This window comes from Bos mutus, chromosome 15 (genome assembly GCF_027580195.1).
Source record: "Bos mutus isolate GX-2022 chromosome 15, NWIPB_WYAK_1.1, whole genome shotgun sequence".
Lineage (NCBI taxonomy): Eukaryota > Metazoa > Chordata > Mammalia > Artiodactyla > Bovidae > Bos > Bos mutus.
In genome coordinates, this window is record NC_091631.1 from 58,212,328 (window position 1) to 58,236,098 (window position 23,771).

The 23,771-nt window shown below is 47.2% G+C and overlaps 1 protein-coding gene across 1 annotated transcript; it reads left to right on the plus strand.

Annotated features, from left to right (window-relative positions):
* POU2AF1 (POU class 2 homeobox associating factor 1) lies at nucleotides 1-23,771 on the plus strand. Its single transcript, XM_005901543.2, has 5 exons — nucleotides 1-132; nucleotides 18,940-19,070; nucleotides 19,566-19,608; nucleotides 19,693-19,958; nucleotides 22,849-23,771. Exons 1-5 carry the CDS (start codon nucleotides 117-119, stop codon nucleotides 23,161-23,163), a joined length of 771 nt encoding a protein of 256 aa, XP_005901605.1. The 5' UTR covers nucleotides 1-116; the 3' UTR covers nucleotides 23,164-23,771.

The following is a 23,771-nucleotide window of genomic DNA, read 5'->3' on the forward strand; positions in this document are numbered from 1 at the left end:
AGGAAGCAGCCTCCGAGCAGGCGGTGGCTCCACTGGAGGCAAGCACACCCGGGTCTCACATTAAAGAAGCCAAACTGTCTGCTTCAAAGAGAAAAGGCAACATCCTGTCGCAGGCCATGCTCTGGCAGAAACGTAAGTGGTTTGGCCCGTGGCTGCCGGAGCCGTGTCGGCGAGGGAGGGCCCGGGCTCCAGCAGGCAGCCTGAGCCGGGAGGTGCTGGGGTGACAGGCAGTGGGTCCCCGTCCCCAGCCAGGGCGGCAGAAGGACGAGGTGGGCGAGATGGAGCCCAGTGGAGAAACCGACCTGTCAGAAGTGATGCTGATTTTCCAGGTTGGAGGGGAACGAACGAGTGTTCCAAGGTGGGACAGCTCATCCTCTCTCCCACACGAATCACTGTGGTGAACAAAGGGCAGCTGATGATTCACCGAACAGAATTTGGAGGGGAAGGCAGTGGAGCGCTTTACCTGAGTGGCTTTACTTTTATAAACAGCTACTCTTCAGCCTGTGGTTCAGTTCCGTGGGCCCGTTCCTCTCTGGGTTACTGAGCTTTCTGCCAAAGTCACAATGTGTCACTGACTGCATGGGGAGGATGTGGAAACTTGGCTTGTCAAGCCTGTCCTCAGCTGCTCTCCTATCTTCCCTCCCGTCATTCTTCGCCTCCTGTGGCAAGGCTCCTGGGTTCCTGCACAAGGGGGCGTGGGTTTACCTGGAACCCTAGTGTTTATCCCTGGAGTTGGATGGAACATCTGTGAACTTTATTTTCCACATGTGGGACTGAACAGACACTCCTGTTATTAATAATTGAAGTCACACAGAGTTTTTCGGCAGCATTCCTTTCTCAGAAAAACAAAGTCAGCTCAATAGCCTCATGAGAGCTGAACCTTCCTGGGGCTCTCAAGAAAGAGGTACCAAAAATTTGCTCTGTCTTTTTAAAGATGCTTAGGTCTTTAACATGCCTTTTAATGAATTCAGGTACACTCTACCTCAAGCGAACTTAATACAAAAGAACCTAGGTTTACAGAAAAAGATAAATTAGGGAGCTTTATTTTTTTACACAAGATAGTCTATTGGAGCCCTTGAAGTTCTGAAAACATACCTTCATTTAGACATAGCTTACAGTCACTTTATCAGCAGCTCATTGTTTCCTTTATTTCTTGTGTAAATTCTCCAAGAGTTGAGCTTGTTAATGTGTAATGTGAAGGAACGATTTCAAAGTTTCTGAGATTGTGAAGTCTCATCATTGTTTGATGTTGGCAAGATGCAGTTTTTTTTTTTTTTTTCTTCAATGAAAAGAAGTGAATTCTAATTTGGGTTTAAGAATTATAGAAACCTTCCAGGATACCTAGGGATATTCTAGTGTGGATAGTGGCTATTGTTCCCAGAAGAAGGATGGAGCAAGACGCTCCCCTTCGGGGGCAAAGGCAGATGGCCCTGTGGAAATGCATTAATGGTGGCAGGTGGGCAATGATGTCCCTCCTGGGAGCTCCTGAGTCTCCATATGCCCTGACCCTGACCCTTAGAGCTCAGTCTGTGGGTTTTATGTGAGCCCCTGCAGGGACTTCTGCCTTGGTTCCTACCTGCTCAGAGCAAGTCACTTTCTTCTTTTTAACCCTCAGGTTTCTCATATGTAAAAGAGGGTAAAAATGATACCCACCGGTTCCACAGAGCTACCCTTAGTAAGCTGAGACGCCGTTGAGATGATGTTGTCTGCTGTGGTTCTGCTTCAGTGCCTGAGATATGGGTTGCTTCCTTGTGTACATGAGCTGCCATATTTCCCGTTCTTGGTTACACCCTGCATTTTTCCTTCTTTAACTTCTCCTAAGAGATTAACAGTTTCTTTTTAAAGGGGATGCTAGAGGCGTGTTTCCTGCTCACTCCCTGGAGGTCAGTCAGGTGCAGCAAAACTCCATCCCCAGGGAGACCACGTTGTAAGTTCGTCCTTGGAATACCTGTGGTGAATGATTCTACATGTTCATCTGTACATAATCAAAATTCTTATTAATTGCTCTTTGGCACTTTAAAGGAAACTGGGAGAGGCCCTGGGCACTGGACCCACCCCCTTACCCCAAGTGAGGCCCTCGTCTAGGGCACTGAGGGTACCTGGGTGACTAAACCCTGTGGGAAAACTAGTAAAAACAGGGCAGCATTGTCAGCCCACTTAGAATCACCTGATAGAAGGTCAGAATTTGAAATCAGACACCAAGAGTGCTGAAAAGGCACTTTCTTTTTTCAGAAAACACCCTCGAGGCATGAGCTGAAATGACTGTATTATGGGGTTCTGGAAAGGGTTAAGAAAACATTCACTTTGTAGATGTTGTCTCCTCCCTACTTGGCCCGTGACCCCTGGTTGTAGCCTAAATGTGAAGTTGGGCTTTGGTTCAGATCAGCTGCTAACTGTGGGCACACAGAGGCAGAAATCTTCAAGCCACAGCCATGAATCTGCGATTTGCTTGACTGGTCAGTTGAACAAAGAAGTCATGCTCCCTGCAGATCCACTTGCCGCCCCCTCCCCTCATGTTCTGCACTGGGTCCAGCAGGTCCCACGTGTATGTGAAGAACTGACGTGTACCCAGCAAGAAGCCCTTCTTAAGGCCAGCTAGTAACAGTGCTGTAGAAACAGCAGGCACGATGGGGTGAGACAGGTCTGGGTTTGAAAGTTGTCTCTGCAGCTTAATGATTTAACCTTTTCACATTCTTACAAATCTGGAAAATGGGGTTCTAATGCCTGCCTTACAAGGTTTTTGTCAGAACAAAAGTAGAGAATAGGGAAAGTGTCATCAAGTCTCCTGAGTATTAATGACAGTGGTATGAGAGCACCATCCCTCCTGGGACACCTCCCGTCTTGAGTAATTTAGGGTTATGCCAAATCTTTTCCAGTCATTTTCCATACTTTGATTAGAATAGTTAAAAGGCATATCAAAAGATTTTTGATTGATAGGACCTACATACAGTTTTCCAAGGGTCTAAATTAGACAGAGGTCTGCAACTGTGGCCTCAGTGGCAAATCAGTCCCACAACCTGTTTTTGTAAATAAAAACTGATTGGGGTATGGCCATGTCTGTTCATTTACATATTGTCTAGGGTTGCTTCTGTTCTTGATACAATGAAACAGTCGAGTAGGTGCCCCAGAGACCACATAGCCTACAAAAAACATAACTATCTGGCCCTTTAAAATAAGGTTTTCTGACCTTTGGGTTTAAAATGATTTGGGTAGGACTTTAGGTGTTCATTTCTCTGAGTTACTGGGGGCTTGTACAATGACAACACTCATGGGAGATAAAGCTAACGGTCAACTGATGATATGATTTACACAATGCTGAAAAGTTTGACTTGGTTGACTTCTTAAAGGCGATGGAACTGTGTATAGTAGATTCAACCCTACTTGTTAGAAAATGAATGAATTGAATGACTTTTTAAAATTGTTATTCGTGTTAGAGAAAGATCTGCATTATAACAAAAGAATGGCTTGACTGCTTTTCTTTGAACTGGCTGCTTGACTTGATGTCCTATAGATTTGGCTTTGATGTTCCTTCATTGTAGCACTCAAGGAGGCATCTTAAGAACAGGGTATACTTCTTATGAAATTATTATGGCATGAATACTTACTTTCAGATAACTTGAACAGACATTCACCAAATAGATAAATTCAGATCTCAAAATTCTTCGTAATATAGAATTCTATACTTTACTCCAAGGTTCCTCTAAATAGCCAACTTTTTGAGAGCAGTTAAAAGTACAGTTAAAGAGAAGAAAAACTTGTTATATACATATAGTATTTGGAACTCCCCTGCGTAAATTCAGATGAACTTATGACTAGGAGTAATTTAGGTCTGTGGACTGCTTCTAATATTTCTATTCTGTTACAACATTTAGTAATATGCCTAATAAACACCCTTGCTTCTTACCAAGTTTATCTATTGATTCGGTGGTTCTTGTTGGTAAAGACAATTAGGATCCAAAAGATGGTCAAGAATTCACTGCACAGGAAGAGGTGAAGTAAGTGACACACATCAGCTAAACATACAGATTAATCAGTGGAAGAGCTGATGTCTTCAAGGTGGACACTTTACTTCTTCTCCCTATATTAACTAGATAAGAAGGCCAACCTTGTCCCCCTCTAACAGCTCCAGATTTCTTGAGTCAGAGGTTTTGAAAGCTCCCTTCTGATTCAAAGCTGCATATCTGGTCTGTTGTGAGACACAAAAAAGAATCAAGGTTGTCCACACTTATTAGCTAAATACCTGGGCATTTAATTCACTTAGAAGTCCTATAAATTTTTGTGTTTAAACAGTCTCATTACAAAGTAAAGATATTAGGTTGTTTTTCACCTTCTAGTTTATTTCTAAAGTAGCTTATTTCCCACTAAATGAAGCTGTCCACCAATTTCTCACTTTGAGCCAAACAACCAAAGTTGGCTAATTGATCATTAGCCAACTAATGTTGCTAAGTGGGATCATTAACATAATTTTCAGCTTTATGAAATGCTTAACAACATTGTGGTTTTCTCATCTTTGTAGAAAAACTCCTTGATAAGAGTGGGCCTGGGATGGAGAGACCTCCTCTGAAACCCTCTTGTCTTGGTTATATGTTGTTGCTGTTGTTCAGTCATGTCTGACTCTTTGCGACCCCATGGGCTGCAGCATGCCGGGTCTCCCTGGCCCTCGCTAGTTGTATGAGGCTATGGCAAAAATTCTTCTTGCAGGAAGGAGACTTGGATTCCACTTTCCAGTCTCTGGGTAATTAGGTGTGGGGCCTTAGAGAATGCCACCTAAACACTCTGGGCTGCAAGTTGGCCAGCTATAAAATGGAACTTCTCTTTTCTTGGCTGAAGGCAAGGGGACTGAACTTGACTAAAATCCTTTTCCAAGTCGAGTTTCTGAGTCTTCATGAGTACTTATTAAAAGTAAATACTTATTTTCAAAAGAAAAAATACGTATTTTCAAATGCATCTCAGGTGATTCTAATGTGCAGTCAAGCTGAGAAACTACTGACTTGGAGGCTGAAATTGACGGCTTCTGATATACTTTTGGACATTGCATTGCTATGAGCATAGCAGGTTCAATCCTTTCACGGAGTAAACATCAGCTATGGGGTGCTGAGTGCTTACCTGGTGCCATGCTGTCTGTCAGATGTCCTGTTTGATCAGTTTGGATTGCATTTGACTGTTATTGAAGAGACCAGAAAATGCATGGATTTGAATAAATAGGAAAGTGGTATACTTCCTCTCACATGGAAGTGGTGCATAGTAGTCTGCAGGGTTGTATGGAAGCTGTAAGTGCCAACAGTCTCAGGCTACTTCTGTCTTTTTAGTCTGCTGGCCTTGGCATGTGGCCTTTGTCCTCAAATTTGCTTTCTAGTTGCACTGTAGCTCCAGCCATCACATCTGTGTTTCAGACCATGAAGAAGAAGAACAGGGAAAGGCAAAAAGATCATGCTTCTCTATCATGGCCTCTCCCCACCAACACACAACTTCTGCTGACATCTAATGGCCACTCCTATCTTTGAGGGAGAATAGGGTCCTTGTTTAGCTGGGCACGTTGTCAATCCTCCAAAACATAGGGGTAGATAGCAAGGAAGGAAAGGGCAGGTGCTGGGTGTGGCAACCACCAGTCTTTGCCACACTTGAATGTATTATCTCGTTTAATCCTCATGAAAACTTCATGAGGTGGGTTCTGTTTTAAGCTCTACTTCATAGATGAGAAAACAAAGCTTAAAGGTGAGTTAGTAACTTACCCTGAGTGCTGTCTTGCTCACCTGTCCTGTCTCTCTACCAAAGGTTCTTGTCTCACTCATGGGGCTTAGGAGCCTGCTCTCGGTAGAAGCACAGGCCTTTCACGTTAGGTAAAGGACCATGACGCACGTGGAGCACACCAGCTGGCAAATGTCTGTTCACACTTTGAAAACTCATTTTTGGTGCATGTGTTTCAGCTTGAAGGAAATGAAGTCTTTGCTTTCCTGCTATACTCCTTTACTGGGCTCTTTGCAGATATTTTAACTGCAATAGCAGATTCAAAGGGGAGGGAAGGACCTAGAATCTCCCCAGAATAACAGAGCCAATGTGTCTTCTGGGCAGCTCTGTGTGGAAGCTTGTGCTAGGAGCCCAGGCTTTTGTCTTCTCAGCGCTTCTTTCATTCTGAACCATCTGGACTTTTAAAAACTCAGGGTGTCCCTTCACTTGTGTGTGTGTGTGTGTGTGTGTGTGTGTGTGTGTATAAATAAGGCATGGAAAGCCAGGTTTAGGGGATTATTTTGATTTAGAGAGTGACAGCTCTGTTCTTTCTTTCCTCTTAATGGTTTTAAAGCTTAGCCCCTGGGGCAGGCAGATATGAGTTTGAATCCTGGATTTCTGCCTCGCTGGTTGTATGATGCTGGCGAGTCCCTCTACCTTGCTCTGCTGCCATTTCCTTATACGCACGATTGGAATGCAGTTCTTCATAGGGTTGTGGTAAGTGTTTACTACTGAGCCTGGCATTAAGTTAACACTCAGTAGCTGTTAGTTAACTCTCATTATTTTCCTGTTCTCTCTCACGTTACCTCTGAGGACAAAATTTATGCAGCTAAGCCTAGATTACAGTCTGTATGACGTCTGAGTTCTGCCTTTTTTGTGTGAATTAGCAGGATGCATATTTCCTATCTTGTAACTCATGATGGGGTTAGTAGTCAAGGCTGATGGTGAAGCTGGCCATTCTGTGACCAAACTTGGAACTTGGGCTTGCAATTTCCTACCAGCCTCATAAGGGGGAATGGTGGCAGGCTTGTACTGACTGGCAAACTTGTGTTTGTTTTTTAAATTCACAAGATTGGAATTGAGGTGTCATAATCTAGCTTGAAGTCTGCAAGAAATAGCACAAATGATACCGAAAACTGAAACAGCAATGTGCTGCCTCCTTTTCTTAGTAATGGTTTCATTAGTATCACTTTCTGGGAAGAGCAGGTAGCCAAAGAATTACATACCAGAATCATACTCAGACCAGGTGTTGGGACCAGAAAGGATCTGATCATGCTTAAGAAAAGCTGAATTCCTTTTTGATTCTCTAGCAAGAATCATACATTTAATTGGAAGAGGAGTACAAGGATTGATATGACTTCCAGGACTGAGAAATGCTGGGAAGATAGTGAAGTGAAGGAAAAGGAGGCAAGAGAGTTGAAGATAGAAGCAAGTTTTAATGCTGGATGAAAGCAATACCAACTCTAGAAAGAAGGGGATTTAAGGAAAATCAAGCATCCATTGATCATCCCATGCAAGCCTGAGTCCATCCAATAATGGGATTATTTCCAGCTAGAGGAATCAACCAATGAAATAAGTTATCTTCAGCAGGAGGGAGAGGAGAATGGAATCAGGGAAGGTGTCGTGGAGCATGTAGATGGCTTCCGATGTGCCTCCTCCAGAATAAATGGTGATTAGACTTCTTGCTTAGATTCTGGGGACAGAAGAGGCATCTTAGAACATGAAATACTAGCATTGGGAAGGAAACCCAAGGCTCTGTATGCTGGTGTCTAAAACATTTTTGTCACCAACTCCTTTATTCCAACCAAAATCACTGAAGAACTCTGATACAAAAATTAACATGGAGCAGTTTGAGGAGGATCTTGGAGCTCTGATTGCTCCTTCACCCCCAGATCCACCCCCCACTACTTTCTTCCCTTTCTCGGCAAAAAATTCACTTTATAGGCACCTTTACTCTATTCCAGAGTTTCAGATCACAGCCTGACAATTCTGCCCTGGACCAGTCCTCTACTCTTAGCAAGAACCCTGATAGCTGGCGACAGGTCCTTGGTTTAAATACGTCCAGGGTAAGGACCTCACTCCTAGAGAAAAGTGAGTCACTGTAGAACTTGTTGTATTGGTCTCCAGGAAGCTTTGAAGCCATGAAAAGTCATGTTTTCAGTCTCTGTAGCTACCTTGTGAATAAGGAAGAGGTACATTCCTCAAAGTTGGACCAAGTGATGTCTTTCCCAAGCTTGTTGTTCTAACTTCTTCAGTATCCTTCACAAGGGATTTCCCCCACATCATAAATTTACCAGTTAGTAAACCAGAGACTTAAAACAAAAGCTCATTTTGACTGGCAGTTACAGTCACATCATGTGTCAATTATTAGGGCTACCTTCACTCATGTAGGCTGTATCCGGGGCCACAATGAGCCTTATGTCTTGGACACTTGGGTCTGATCCAAATATATAGCTGATGCTGGGTCTAAAGAGTCCTTCCTCCAAGGAAATTGTCCCCACCTGAAGGTCTCAGGAAAAAAATTTTTTTTTTAATAGGAATCCCTTTGGTCTTAGAAATCCCAAACTAGATATTGCTTAAATCAAGGAACAAACAACTGAATGTCACCTCCTCCAGCTTCTAACTATAGGTCTTTCCTGTTCTAGATTATACTGGCAATTCTAGTTTCAGGCTTTGGGTCTCAGTCTAAAGAGGGAAGATGTATCTGTCTCCTCTGCTCCATCTCCACAACTCTGGTCCTGCCTTGCTATAGAATTTGGGTGAGAAGCCTGGGTTGGGTCACCCCTGGGTGTGGTCTAATGCTCTCAGTGTAGGTCCCTCCCCTGTTTTGATCCCTGTTGCTCTAGATAAAGCTGAGGCAGTACTCAATATGTCAGCCAGAAGTTTGTCTTGTTCGAATAGGTGATAAAGCTCCCCTCTCTGTTCACTAAAGAGCCCTCCGTCATATACTTCCATGTTTCCATCCCACATGTGAAATGTGCTCCTAGGCTTCTAGCCCTTTAAAGATGTATCTGTGACAATGGCCTCAGTCATGGCTGCATCCCTGTCCTTTCAGAGATACATACATGTTACTCTGTCTGCCGCTCAAAAATCTCCAAGGTGCTCCTTCCTGGAGTAGTCCTTAAAAACTAAAATATGCCACAAATTTAATCCTCTGGTAGCTTTGGAATTAAAAAAGATCTTCTGCTCAGCTCCTGATATCTTTACAAGAGGTCAGTGCCAGGATTTTCTTGTCTCTTCTCTGTTTAAGCATGCTCTATTTGCATGTGAGATCTTGGATCAATTTCTCTGCAGCATCACTGCCCTCCCTGTCTCCTGAACAGGGCCATCCTGCTGCTGGGGACATCAGGTCCAAGAATCTGAGGGATGACTCCCAGGAATACAATGAAGGCAGGTTGAGAAGGCCCTGGGTATATTGAGGATGGAGACATTCAGTATTAGGATGCAGCTGGATGAGGGCACGTCAGGGTCACTGTACCAAGGCTACTCTTTTGATGATGAAGGGCCACAGAGTTTTGGCTGAGAACAAAGGAGAAACAGCCATTTCTTAAAAACCTATTACATACTAGGTGTTTGGTTAATTTCATGCAATCCTCATGATATTCCCATGAGATGGAGATCATTTTTTCATGCCACAAATGGAGAAATGAGATGCACACAGTTTACATTATTTGTCAAGGGTCACACAGTGATAAGCTGTATAGTAGACATTCTACACTAGATCTGCTTGAGTTCCAAATAATACCGCACTGCTTTTCAGTGCCAAAGATTTTAGGGTTGCGTTAGGTGTTTCTTCCCTTCCTAAATGATATGAGTCCACCGTTAGAAAGAGGTGGTCTCTAACTTCACTGAGAGTTGTTGTGAAGACTCAAAAGGCTTCCTGCAGATAGGACTGTCAGAAAGTTAGATCTGAGACTGTCTGGAACTCCTGAAGCCAGCTGGTTTCCATCTTGGAATCTGAGTTTCTAGGTCTGGGTCTTCCCCCAGGGGACTAATCTGCCAGGACAGGATAAGTGAAACATCTTTGGGGTTCTTCCAGGGTCCCTAGGCTGAGGAAGGATCCTGATTGCCTGGGGCTACTTTATTCTATCTGGAGTCAGGCTTCCATGTATGGTGTGGGCTGAGCCCAACCCCAGAACCGTACTGGAGACAGAACAGTTGTGCTCGAACACGCTCCTCTTCATACAGCCCCTGGAGACAGGGGCCCCCAACTTGCTGCTCATTCAAGCCTGACCGAACCAAGTTGAGGTGAAAACGAGCCAAACAAGCCCAGAACACTTCAACTGTGAGGCAGATGCAGCTCTGTCCCAGTTTGTAATTCTAGGTTTGCTTGTGCTATGATCTGATGAGGTCTACATACTCTGCCGGCCTAGATGGTAAGCTCCATGATGGCAGGGACGTGGTTTGCTCTGCCCTGTTTAAAGAGCCCTCTTCCAGGGGTCTCCTTGGCACCCTGAGACACGGTATGTGAGACGGGAGCCCTTTCTGCTCTGGTGACCCCAGTTTCTGTAAAAGGCGGGCAGATGCAGCTGGTTTCTCAGGTGAACCTATCCGCTGTCATTTCAGTCGAAAATACCAAAAATAAAACTTTGCGGGGAATTGTGTGGGTCTCAGTTCTCGCCACTCCTCATGTGAGCAGGCTGCCGGTAAGCTTCTCATGGACTTCTCTCTCCCTCCTCAGCTGGGAGATGTCGTTTCTTGCGGGAACTGGCAGTCGAGGGAGTGGTGCAGGCCCAGACTCCCAGCCCGGAGGGAGGAAGGTTAGAACTGAGCAGGGGACCATTTGACACCAAGCTCCAATGTCACCCAGAGGAGTAAATGAGATTTTCCCTGGTCTGGGAGGAGGCAGAATGTGAGGCAGAAGTGGACTGCACTTGGAATTAGAGGTCCTGGGTTTAGTTGATGACACTGCTGTTTACAAGTGCAGTCCATGGGCAAGTCACTGAACATCTCTTGAGCATCACTTTCCTCATCCGTGAAAAGGAGGGTGAGAGGAAGACTTCCCTGTCTATTTCAGAAGTTGTGGTGAAAGCATTTGTGTCAAATTCTCTGTGAGCCACGGGACATCATGCAAAGGTGAGAGTGGTGATTTCTGAGCTCCTGGGAGTTAAGATCATGAGCAGGAAACACACAGACCTTTGGGAGCCCTGCACTCAACATACCTGAGTCTCCAAAAACAAAGGCCTCACACTGACACTGTCTCTGGGAGTCAAGAGCAGAATCCAAGAGCCTTCCATGCTCTACTTGATCTGCAGGAAGATTGGAGGAGGGTGGACGGCTGGGTGAGAGATGCTGAGCACTCTCGGGGAGGTACACCTCAGCAGTAGAGCCTCTGAGAAAAGAGTCAGAAGGTTCTGACACTAGAGGTCATGTGGCTGACTCCACCCAAGGTCATGGGTGGCTCATCCACAACTTTTGGGATTCAGGGAGTTCTGAGTCTGCTGAGTAGAATGTTCAGACAGGAGCTTGGTGAATGAGAGGGGGCTCTGGGTAGTAGGGCTCTCTACTTAAGCTTAACATAATTCAGGTGTGGGTGTGCTACGTCGCTTCGGTCATGTTTTACTCTTTGCAACCCTATGGATTGTAGCCCGCCAGGCTTCTCTGTCTATGGGATTCTCCAGGCAGGAGTACTGAAGTGGGTTGCCATGCTCCCCCCAGGGGATCTTCTAGACCCAGGGATTGAACCTGTGTCTCTTAAGTCTCCTGCATTGGCAGGCAGATTCTTTACCACTAGTACCACCTGGGAATTTGGGAGGAGTCTAATCACTGTGGGTGTCCATTCAGTGCTGAATTTAGCTTCCTTCAAATACGGATTACTTGGCCTCTAGACCCCTTGGATCTGGGACTCTATAGTCACCCCAAGTGTAAGTCATCTTAAGTGACTGTGGACCTCTTTATGCATTTTCAATGACCTGCCTATGGTTGCTCAATGAGCTCTGTGGGGGCTCTTGGGAATATGCCTCTTAGAATGGAGACACAGGAGGTTTGGGGGTGGGGGGGCGGGAATACTGACCTTTCCCTTCCCCTCTGCAACTGGACCAGAGAACATGGGCTCAGCTTCCGTATTTGAGATCTCCTGATGGAGACACCCTAGTCTATACATGAAGACTCACTCCTGTTTGGCGACCAACTGCCTTCAATCAAATCCTAATTCAATTGAGGGTTCACTGTCCCGCATCTTGTGTACACCTGTAAAGCCACCTTTGTTGTCCATCTGTGTTTCTCCTCGGCCCTGTTATGTAGATTGCTAAAGTATGTGAGTGACATGTTGCTGTTTCCTGGCTCCAGGGTCTTTCTCAGTCCAGACATTAGTGAATAGAAAGCCTACATTTACATGCATATGTGATCTCTTTGTTAGCAGATGTTAAAAGAGAAAAGTAAACTACAGTCTAGTATAAACTGGGTGGGAAAACCATTCTATAGCATGTCAAGTCCAATCTTTGGCCAAAGCCCAAGTTCTTTCTTCTAGTTAGAAAAAAAAATCAGCCATTGTCCTTGAATGCAAAGAACAAATTTAAAAATATGACTCAGACCTTCATCAACAACACTTGCAGTAGTGTTCAGTTAAGGATATGAATAATCCTTTATCTGAATTGAGTTAAGCTTTCCCGGGAGTCCTCAACTATCTTAGGTCAAGAACACAAATAAGCTTCTTTTCATTAAAGTGAAAAGTGTCAGCAACCTTTATGACTTTGTTTTTAGTTAGAAGCTAGGTTAGCCCTAGGCTTTGAATGCCTTGAATGCCTGTTGTCCAATTATTTGGTTTTGGTTTTGCTATAAATAAAGAAAAAAAATTATTGTGTTTCTCCTTAGTGGGTCCTTTTTTATGTTTTGAAATATTATTAAAGATTCATCAGCAAAAGAGCGTAATATGTACTGTGGTTATTTTGGAGTGATCAATACTGGGTTATGTGTCCTTTTGGGCCAGAAAATTTTTGTCGTTCAAAATGGCCTCATGTGGCTGCATCCTCGAGTTTCAACCAGTCAGTTGTAAATGGGAAGCACTATCAATGAGAGATTGTCAAGATGGGTGGGATGGGTTCCCCTTTCTGGTTCCCTGATGATGGACATGTAGGCTCACCCTGAATCTCTTACAGCAGCGGTCCCGACTGGGGTTCAGCTCACGGCCTGGCCCTGTTGGCTCATGGGAGATCTGTGACCGGACAATGGCTGGGAGAAGAGCATTCTTTCAAGAATATCTTGGGGGCTGTTCTAGGTACCTCCTGCCTGAAGAGGGCTCTCTTAAAGCTGCCCCAGGAGATGCCTGGGTGTTGGCTTCACTGGGACCTACCTCTTTAGTTGTAGCTTTCTTACTGTGGCGTGAACATGGTTTGCATGGGGTCATTAAATAAACAAGTGCTGGCAATTTTGCATGTTTCCTTGGTGATGTTTATTATACCTCATCAAGGAAACAAGGGCCATGTTTATTTAAATCAGTAGAATCCTATGTTCCCGAAGCTTGGTGCAAAGCAAGCCCAGGGCCCACATGCAGCCAGAGTGCCCTCTCAGGTGACCCTTGGGCTTGACTCTGTCATGGTCTGTGCTTTCCAGTGGAACAGCAGCTGCAGGACTCTTATTTTTGTGATGTGGAGCATGTCCGGGTATGTGGCAGGGGGAACTGAAATAGCCTCTGCTGACTTTTTATACCTTCAGATTTTTTCGTTGCTCATTTTGGAAAAGGGAAGCCCTCAGTGGGGCCTAATTCATAGGTTTTTCTGTAAATGAGTTTTGTTTTTCTCCCAAACAACATTGCCTACTCACTTGTAGTGGTGGAAAGATAATATGGCTGAACTTCTCAGACTAAAACTGGAGATTCCCCATGAGAGTCAAGAGGCTTATGTTTAGGTGGAAAGAGTTTTCTCAGTGCTGGACACGTGGATACCCTCAAGAGACGTAAAGGGTCTTCAAACCACAGGATAAATGGTGAGAAAACTTAGGTTTTGAGAGTCTTACCTGTACCTGCAATTCGATTGGGGGCTGTGAAAATCTCTGGTCAACTCCGCTTTGGGAAATTAGACTTTCATCTCTGCTCGTGTGTTATTTTCATCTCCAGTTCTACATTCCTTGGCTCTTCTTTTATTTAGTCTTATTATCTGAGGAAATTATTTTGATAATCTTAAATTTTTTCTTTAGTTATTTTATTGAGGGATCCAGAGGACCCAAGGCAAAACAATCATGACTTCAGACAAACTTATTTTCCTCTTCCAAATTTCTGTTTGTGGGCTCATTTCTCATGCTAGTGGCAGTAGGGAGTCCAGAGTTTACTGTGGAATTATAGATGGGTATTGCTGCTTCACAAAGGTTGGTGTGAAAGATGCCAACTGCAGGTTTTCCACCTTGCAAATACACTTGGGCCATTGGGGTCCTGTGGGAATTGTCTTGAGGCTTCGGATTCTGATATTTCACGGGCACTTTGCAAAGACACTGTCAGAAGCACCCTCCCTCTTGCCTGCTCCCCTGACAGCAGTGACAGAATTCCTTAGCAGTGCTTGGGGACTCCTGGGTGGACAGCCAGGAGGTCCTTGGGAGCTGTGGGAGTTTCATGACTGGAAAAGGTGGGGACCTCGAAACTGCTCTCCAGATGGTGTTGTCCCAGGGCACACCTGTTGACATTGTGGGTTCCGAGGAAGTCCAGACCTCAGAGTGTGATGACCTCTGCTCACAGCAGCTCCCCAAGCCCTCTTTGTTCATTGACTCAAAACCAACAGGAGGCAGGAAGCTCTCACTTGCCAGGAAGCGGAAAGTGCCCAGGTGGCTGCTTTGCAGCCTGGCGGTCCCCGTGTCCATTTCCGGGGAGGCAGTGGGATCCGGAGTCCCCCTGGCCCTTCCCAAGAAATGTATCAGCAGATCAGCGGGGGCTGAACGGTACACCTGTCTGAGGTGTGTGCGTGGGAGATTGCACCTTTCTTATGCCCCAGCTGAATGAAGAGTGTGACCACCGTGATCAGACCCCCAAATAACTCTATCCCTCAAGTTTCTCCCGAATGCACAAGGCCTCAGGCCGCACTGTCTGCCTAAGAATAGCTAGAAACTCAACCAGAGACCAGTGTAGGTTGAGTGATATGGGTGTGAACCAGTCTGCTGGAGCTGTGAGTAACCCTGAGAATGGGAGGTCAGAGTGCGGGAGGGCAGCCCCCCTGCCCCCACCCCATGTCAGGCCACACCTGGGGCCTGCGGTCACTGCTGGCATCTTCATAAGGGGAAGTGGCAGAACTTGTGCTGGAGTGATGCAGACAGAAGAAAGGTTAGAGGGATTCAAAACACATCATTAAGAAGTAGCTGAAGGAAACAGCATGGGAATCACTCTTAATCAGTTGTAGAGGTCGTCACCAACTACAAACGGAAACAAACTAGCTCTGCTCAGAGGAGACAAACACGAACAATATTCCTATTTTACCACATCTTGAAGTACTTCAGAGAGAGGTTAAAATTCATGAGCCCTGTCCTCAGTGAGTTGTTGATCACTGAGAAGAAGCACAAAGGCAATCAGAACATGGGTTCACAGTGGCTGCTTTTTATGGCTGTCTTAACACAAAGCTCTTTGCAAATCTAGGTTTAATTTTTATTTATACACCAATGTTTGATACTATGGGAGGAAATCACAATCAACATATGGCAATTCAAACATTAATAATAAAGTTTGGCTATTTTAAAAAAATCACCAGCCAGTGCCTGCTGCTTTCTGCCTATTATTTTCCCCACTTCTATTGTGTTAATTTAGTTTGCAATAAATTATTCTAATGTTCTCACTCTTTCTTGGAATCCAAAAAAAGAAATAGCTGAAGGAATGGAATGTTTGTTCCCACTCTATAGGGCATCTGGGATCTGTCTTCAGTTGCTGAGAGGGGACCCTGTACAAATATCAGTGATGGTATTGCTGCTGCTGCTAAGTCGCTTCAGTCGTGTCCGACTCTGTGCGACCCCATAGACGGCAGCCCACCAGGCTCCCCCATCCCTGGGATTCTCCAGGCAAGAACACTGGACTGGATTGCCATTTCCTTCTCCAGTGCATGAAAGGGAAAAGTGAAAGTGAAGTCACTCAGTCGTGTCCGACTCTTAGCGACCCCATGGACTGCAGCCCACCAGGCTCCTCCGTCCATGGGATTTTCCAGGCAAGAGTACTGGAGTGGGGTGCCATTGCCTTCTCTGAATGATGGTATTAGCTCACATTTATTTAACGCTGTCTCAGTGTAAGCTCTATTCTAAGCATTTACATGTAATTCTCAAGTTACTTTACCAAATACAAACCATTATGATCCTCATTCTGTCCATGAGAAAGCTTTAAATAGATCATGAATTGTGAGTTTCATTAGAAAGTAACACACGGGAAAACACTGCTTGTCACCATGAGGCAGGTCGAGTAGAAGGAAGAGCTTTCTGACAGTAGCACTCTAGAGAGGAAGGTGGATGTGGATGGGGAGGAGGAAGGATAATAACATGTGTTGAACATTGACCACATGCTGGACGTGGCTTTGGAAGCTTCCCATGTATTATTTCAGTTAATCCTCGCAAGAACCATGTGAGACAGGAACTATTAGCCCCATTCTACAGATGAGGAAATTGAGGCTCGGGATGTAAGTCAACTGAGACCTTTCCACCAGAAACTAATAGCCCAGGTATCTTAGGCTCTTAAGTCTGTGGTCACTGCTGCTTAAACAAAGGTGATGGTGCACAGGGGTCCCAGGATGCAGGTCCCAGGCTGGCTTTCTCTGCTACACACTCCTGCTTCAGCCTGAATTTCACAAGTTATAACTGCTTTATCATTCACCTGTCCCACTAGACTGCAAGATGCGTGTGGGCAGTGGCCACATCTGTCTTGCTCAGTGCTGTGTTCCCAGCATCCAGAAATATTTGAAAGAATAAGTGAATATCAGTAAGGATCCCTTGTTATGACAGGGGATGTTAGAAAGAAGATAATTTTAATCTCTTATTGGGATGTTAAAGGGAAATCAGGGATGAATTAGCAGTGATTCTAATCCCAGCAGAGCTTCAGAATCACCTGAGTGATATTTATAAATACGGATTTGGAAGCCCACATCAAACACCCAGAATCAGACTGTTCGGGAGCAGGGTCTGGGCATCTGTGTTTTGTATCACTCCCCAGTCACTTCAGCTTACTTGGCCAGGTTAGGAAGCCCCTGTGAATGTATCTGAGTCTGGGGTCCTCTGACTTGTATGTATTCCTGCAGCTCTTGGACACCCCTTCCCTCTTTCCCCTGCTTCTCTGCCTGGGCTTCCAGGCCTGGCTATGTTGTGTCTGGAGCAGGGATGGAGGTCTGGTGCTGGTCAGGCTTGGGGTGTTATCAGCTGTGTATTTGCTGAGCAAAGTTCGGTTAAAGCAGCACTGCGGATCCGGGTTTAATAGATATCTGGGCTCCCGCGCTTTTGATTCAGAGCCCAGGTCCCTGGGCCCTTATCAGTGATACCATGTGAGCTGAAGGCCCAGTGCTGCTTGCCTTTCTGGGCTGACCCAGGTCTGACCTCCAGGGGTCCAAGGCGCCAGGCTTCCATCTGGAAGGGCAGACTGTCACTGCCAGCCATAGATGCTTTGGACTTGCTCTCCTGGTCGGGGAAAGCCCCGTGTTCCAGCCCATGGTGCTTCAGTTTCCTGGCCTTGATGACAAAAGGCAGAGGGAACCTTCTCTGAGAGATGAAGCTGGATACTCTCTGGCCCCAGGCATATGGGTGACCTTTGGTTATTTGCCCTGGGGGCCACAGAAAACCCAGGAAGCACTCACTGCAGCCCGTTCTGAATGTCCAGGAAAGGTGAAGGGAAAATGAGTTGGCAGCACAATGAGTTGGATGAGAAACCATCCAACCAATTAATCAATCAATAACTTATTAAGTTTATTATGGACATGCTACTTGGGAAGATATGGAGAAATAAGGTATACTATTTCAGCTTGGGAAGTTTATAGTCTAGCTAGGGGCATAAGAAATTTATAGCTAAAAAGGGATTACTAATTATTACATAGCAGACTACAGATTTATTTGAATGCTTGTATTTGAATTCTGTGAAAGTGAAAGTGTTCAGTTGCTCAGTCATGTCCAACTCTTAGTAACACCATGGGCTGTAGCCTACCGAGGCTCCTCTGACCATAGAATTCTTCAGGCAAGAACACTGAAGTGGGTTGCCATTCCCTTCTCCAGGGCTTTTTCCCGACCCTGGGATCGAACCTGGGTCTCCTGCATTGCAGGCAGATTCTTAACCATTTGAGCCACCAGGGAAGCCCCTAATTCTGTCTCTGATTTTATACTAAGCATGTATTCTGTGTCTGTGTGTGTGTGCTCAGTCTCTTAGTCGTATCTGACTCTTTGCAGCCCCATGGACTATATAACCTGCCAGGCTCCTCTGTCCATGGAGTTTTTCAGGCAAGAATACTGAAGGGGGTTGCCATTTCCTTCTCCAGGGCAGCTCCTGGCCCCGGGGATTGAACCTGCGTCTCTTGTGTCTCCTGCATTGGCAGGTGGATTCTTTCCACTGCGACACCTGGGAAGCCTGTATTATGCTTCCCATTGACTGTGTCAGGGACTCCTTAACGATACTCCTTTGATAAGAAATTGCCAGTTAAGAGGCACAGAGAGATGTGGCTGTGACTCACCCAGGATCACACAGCTAGAAAGTGTCAGAGGCAAGTTTTGAGGCCTGTGGCATCTGACTCAGAGTCCCTGCTCTTATGCCATCCTCTGCTGCCCCCTATGATGAATTCTAACCTGTCTGGAAGTGTTGAGGAGGTTGTAGGATGAAGCAAAGTCTGTGGGCCCCGGTGGTCAGCTAGGAGGGTCATAGTAGTAGTCTTGGGTCAGGAAGAATCTCAAGAGGTTAAGAAAAATGAGAGGGACTCCTGACCCTGGGAGACCACTGGTAGAGATGAGGAGGGGAGACCTTCATAGAAGGTGGAGAGGAGGAGTCTAGACAGAGCTTCTGGCCACCACCAGGCTCCACGTGGTGTTTAGTGTACAAAAAGGTTGGGGAATTGGGTTGAGCTCACGCTGCAGTGCTCGAGCTTGAATCTTCTGGGTGGAGGGGAGCCTAGAAGGTTTGGGGCAGGAGCGGTGCTAACCCTGGGAGGAATGTCCTAGGAAGTCACGTGTAGTCCCGCACCTTCAAGCACAGCTTAGGTGAGCAGGCAGACCCTGGAGGAGAGCGGGCACCTTGGGCTGGGGGCTGTCTGCACAGGGAGACGAGTACCAGTGATGCTCTCTTTGCAGCCACAGCTCCAGAGCAAGCCCCGGCCCCACCCCGGCCGTACCAGGGCGTGCGTGTGAAGGAGCCGGTGAAGGAGCTGCTGCGGAGGAAACGGGGCCATGCCAGCAGTGGGGCATCGGTGACACCGACGGCGGTGAGGGGGCTGCTGTGATCGGAGTGTGTGTGTGTGTCTGTGTGTGTGTAGGGAGTGGGGAGTGGTCCAAGGGGGTCAGGCGGGGTGTATGTCCTTGCTCCATGGGCTCCTCAGTGAGGGCATCAGGACCACACATCGCAGAGGTGTGGCTGCTGGAGATCGGCCCAGGGCAGAAGAAGTTGAGTCACTTGAAGTGGGGTGAGGAATCCCACTTGAGCAGCAGGTGTCTCACACATCCTGATAGGATTTGAGGGTCCCCCTGGGACAGGGTGAGACTGATTCCCTAAGTGCACAGCCTTCTTGCTCAACGGAAACACCCACTCCCTGGCAAGTATAAGTGGTGCTGGCTGGATCGTGCAGGTGCTTGTTCCAACGAGGGGGGTTCTTGCCCTCCACCCACTCCTCTCCTGCCCTGGGACCCTCTGGGCGAGCTTCCTGCAGACGGCTCGCTGGAGGTGGCTGAACCCTGCACCCCATCTTCCTTCCCCCCTCTAGGTGGTGCTGCCCCACCAGCCCCTGGCGACCTACACCACAGTGGGTAAGAGCTCCCGGCGGCCCCGGCCTCCTCCCAGCCCCTCGTCTGTGCGTCACGTGCAGCTCTGTAACTTCCTCCTTCCCACAGGTCCTTCCTGCCTTGACATGGAGGTCTCTGCCTCCACAGTGACGGAGGAGGGGGCCCTGTGTGCGGGCTGGCTCTCGCAGCCCGCCCCGGCCGCCCTCCAGCCCCTGGCCCCTTGGACGCCCTACACGGAGTACGTGTCCCACGAGGCTGTCAGCTGCCCCTACTCGGCTGACATGTACGTGCAGCCTGTGTGCCCCAGCTACACGGTCGTGGGGCCCTCCTCGGTGCTGACCTACGCCTCCCAGCCGCTCATCACCAACGTCACGGTACGTCACAGGAAGGCATTTACGCGGATGGCGCCCTTGTAGAACCTGGGCTGATTTCCTGCCCCTGACCTTCCTTGCTCTTGTTGCCCAGGATAATCAGGTCATCTAAGCCCACCCTGTCCTCCAGAGCAGGGCTTAAGGCGATCTGACATTAGAGGCAGAACTCAAAAAACTACCCTGTAGGTGGTTCTCACTCCACCAAAAGTATGGTTTTCTCAAAAGTTGTATCACATGTTGCTCAGCCTATGAATTTTCTTACAAACCCCATTATTGGCTGAATGGTCCAGGGAGGCCACCTGCCTGCTGGTCTGCCCTATCTCCCCTGCTGCCTCAGATATGCTGAGTCTCAGGGATGGGTCTCAGTTTTTCCTGAATGGGGAACCGGGTGATGTTTGCATGGAGTCTCTTGCCAGAGCCAGCCTTTCCTTTCTACTCAGATGATTTAGGGGGTGATTATTCACCCAATAATGGGATTTTTCAGAGAATCTCTAGGCTGAGCAACACATGACACAACTTTTCAGAAAACTACTTTTGATGGAGAGAGACCCACCTGCAGGGTAATTTTTTGAGTTCCACCTCTGGTGTCAGATCATCTGACACTCTGCCCCTTCATTCACTAGCTATGTGACCCCAAGCACAGTGATTTAATGGTCTGAATCTCAGTGTTCTCATCTGTAAAATGGGAATACTAATGAAAGGGTTGATGTCATGAGTGATGGCCTGATGCACTTAGGCTGCTTAGAACACTTCCTGAGCTCAGCCTTTCCAGAATACAGAAAGCACTCAATAGATACGAGTTATTATGATTGCCTCAAAGTTGACCAACAGCATTAACCAAGTGCTATCTTCAAGTGCTGGATAGGGAAGGGTTTGCTCCCCTAGGAATGTAGGAAGGAAGAGAAATAGTTTTATGTGAATGCTGCCTGTTTAACCAAAGGAATGGGAAGCCCCCAGGTGTTCAGAGGGGAAAAGACCAGTGGTTACAGCCATATCCAGCACCAGTCCAAGGGAGGCTGTGGGAGGCAGAGCGGGGCTCTCATGAGTCACTGCAGAGCACACCCATGATGATGGAGCTTGCTTTGGTCCCCCAAGCCCATCTGTTTACCTCAAGGTCCAGTGTCATCCTGAAGCTCCTCCCCTTCAAGCACCATCCAGGCCTGGGTTGCAGGACCCTCCCCCTCCACGCCCACCCTGCTGCTCAGCAAACCAGTGGTAGGACCTGAGTGATGGTGGATGGGAAGCAGTTCATTCAATACCCTTCCCAGGCAGCTCATTTCAATATCGGAGGCCTGGGGTTGGGGTGGGGAGTGGTGGACACAGTGGTTCCCAACCATTTCAGGACTAGGAATTCCTTTCATTATTTATCCTTTTCATCAATCCCACCTCTTGCTTTGAAAAGTTCTGTGTATCAAACAAACCATATTTATTAAGAAATAATTTATTTGTCTTGCCATTTTGTAAATTAACTCATCAAAGCTGGTTAGAGCTAACAATTTCCACTCCTGATCTGCAGGAGATAAGACCTGTATGATGGGTTGATGTAATTCTATCCCTGAGCCAAGATACCTGCGGTGGGAGTTGAAATGCCCAGGTTTATGTAGGATTTCCATTTGGATTTTTTAAATACTAGAAGTGATAAGGCTTTGTTGGGAGGCTGAAAGTCCTCTGAGACCCTTTCCAGCTCTATTATTCTATAGAAAAATACCCTAAAGCCTTGCTACTCAAACTGTGGTCCTTGAACCAGCTGCATTGGCATCACCTGGGATCCTATTAGACATGCAGAATCCAGGTCTGATCAGACCTCCTGTACCAGAATATGCATTGCAGCAAGGTCCCAGAAGAGTGAAATAAGCTCTTCCCTCCGCCTGCCAATGCAGGAGACACAAGAGACGTGGGTTTGATCCCCAGGTAGGGAAGATCCCTTGGAGTAGGAAATGGGAATCTGCTTCATTATTCTTGCCTGGATAATTCCATGGACAGAGGAGCCTGGTTGGCCACAAAGAGTTGGACATGACTGAACACACAGTACTAATGACTCTAATAGTTTGTTCTCAAGACACAGTGGCCACTGGAGGAAATGTGGCAGGGGACAGAGGGTGATGGGGGAGGTTTTGGCCTCTCACACACACATCATTCCATGCAAAGACAGTCTTCTCCTACCTCCTTCCTTATCAGTGGTATCCAGGCCCTGGTTTTGGCAGCTTGAGCTGGGATTTGTAGGATGGCTGCCATGCAGGTGAAAGATACTGTTTACAGAGTGCCTGGGAGAATGGCTCTGACCTTTCGAGGTCTCTGGAAAGGGCACAGGAGGCCCAGCTAAGCAGCAGCAGAGGATGAGGTAATGGGAGGCTAGTGGAGCTGAGCTCAAGGGGTCCTCAGAATCCCAAACCTGCTGTGTGGAGCCAGGACGGTCTTTGTGTCTAGGCACAGTAGTGGCCACTTGGCAATACAGCTGCTATGCTGTGTGATGGGCTTATTGTTTAATATGCTGTTTTATCATTGATTTTAAGATGTATGTCACCCCTGCACAGATATTTTGATATCTCTGAAATCTGGGTGCATTTTATATTCAGTGAAATCTGGAAAAGCATCTGTTCTTCGCTCAGCCTGGTGATGTCAGTCCTTTGGGTAATCTGTTTTACAGATCAGAAAACAGAGGCTTCAGGTGGGGAAGTATGAGAGGGCATATACCTAGTGAGTGACAGGGAAAGGGATGTGGAAGTTTGTCTGGCTTCTCCCTTGGGGGAGACTTTGTGCAGGGGAAGGCAGAGCCCTCTGGAATGAGATGGGAGGACAGGGCTAAGGTGAGGCAAACAGAGATCCCCACAAGAACCGAGGTGAGCAGTGGGTACCCGGGGCTGCTAACCACCCTGTGTCTTCCCCATCACAGACGAGGAGTGCTGCCGCGCCCACCGTGGGGCCCCCGCTGGAGGGGCCCGAGCACCAGGCCCCCCTCACCTACTTCCCGTGGCCTCAGCCGCTGTCCACGCTGCCCACCTCCACCCTGCAGTACCAGCCTCCAGCCCCAGCTCTGCCTGGGCCCCAGTTTGTCCAGCTCCCGATCTCCATTCCCGAGCCAGTCCTCCCGGACGCCGAGGACCCCAGGAGAGCCATCGGTTCCCTGACCATCGACAAGCTGCTTTTGGAGGAAGAAGATAGCGACACCTACGCGCTCAACCACACGCTGTCTGTGGAAGGCTTTTAGGGCCGGCGCCCACCAGAGCCTCCTGTTCAGCACCCTGTTCCCTGAAACTGGGATTTAAAAATGAGCCTGGGATCAAACCCTCAGATTCATTTCTGCGTAAAGTTGCCATTTCATAACTACACTTTCTACCGCAAACTAGAATTGCAAACCAGACTTTCTCCCACCCTCTCTCCCTCCTTCCCTCCCTCCCCGTCTTTCTCACTCGCCCTTTCTTCTTTCTTTTTCCATTTCAGTTCCCTTTTGGGAAGGAATTAGGGATTTTAAAGATAAGATTTGACGCCAGATGTTGCCTAATTTCTGTGGCCCAGGGTTTTCACTTGTGTCACATTCCCTTCCTGGAGAAAGCCCCTTTCTCCAGTGCCCACTGCTTCACAGTAGCAGCAGCCCCACTGAGCCGTCTGCAGGCAGTGACGTCCCGTGCTTTGCCATTTTGAGATGGACGGGGTGCCCTGTGAGAAGACCAGCCCTGCCAGCATCTCCAAGGGCTGAACCAACGCCGGAGGCCTTGAGTGTCAGTTCCCACAATTGCTCCTTTGTCTGCTGTTCTCAGCTTTGGCCAGCTCTACAGTCTAGGCAGCAGGGTCTCAAGGCCTGGGGCTCAGCGAGGT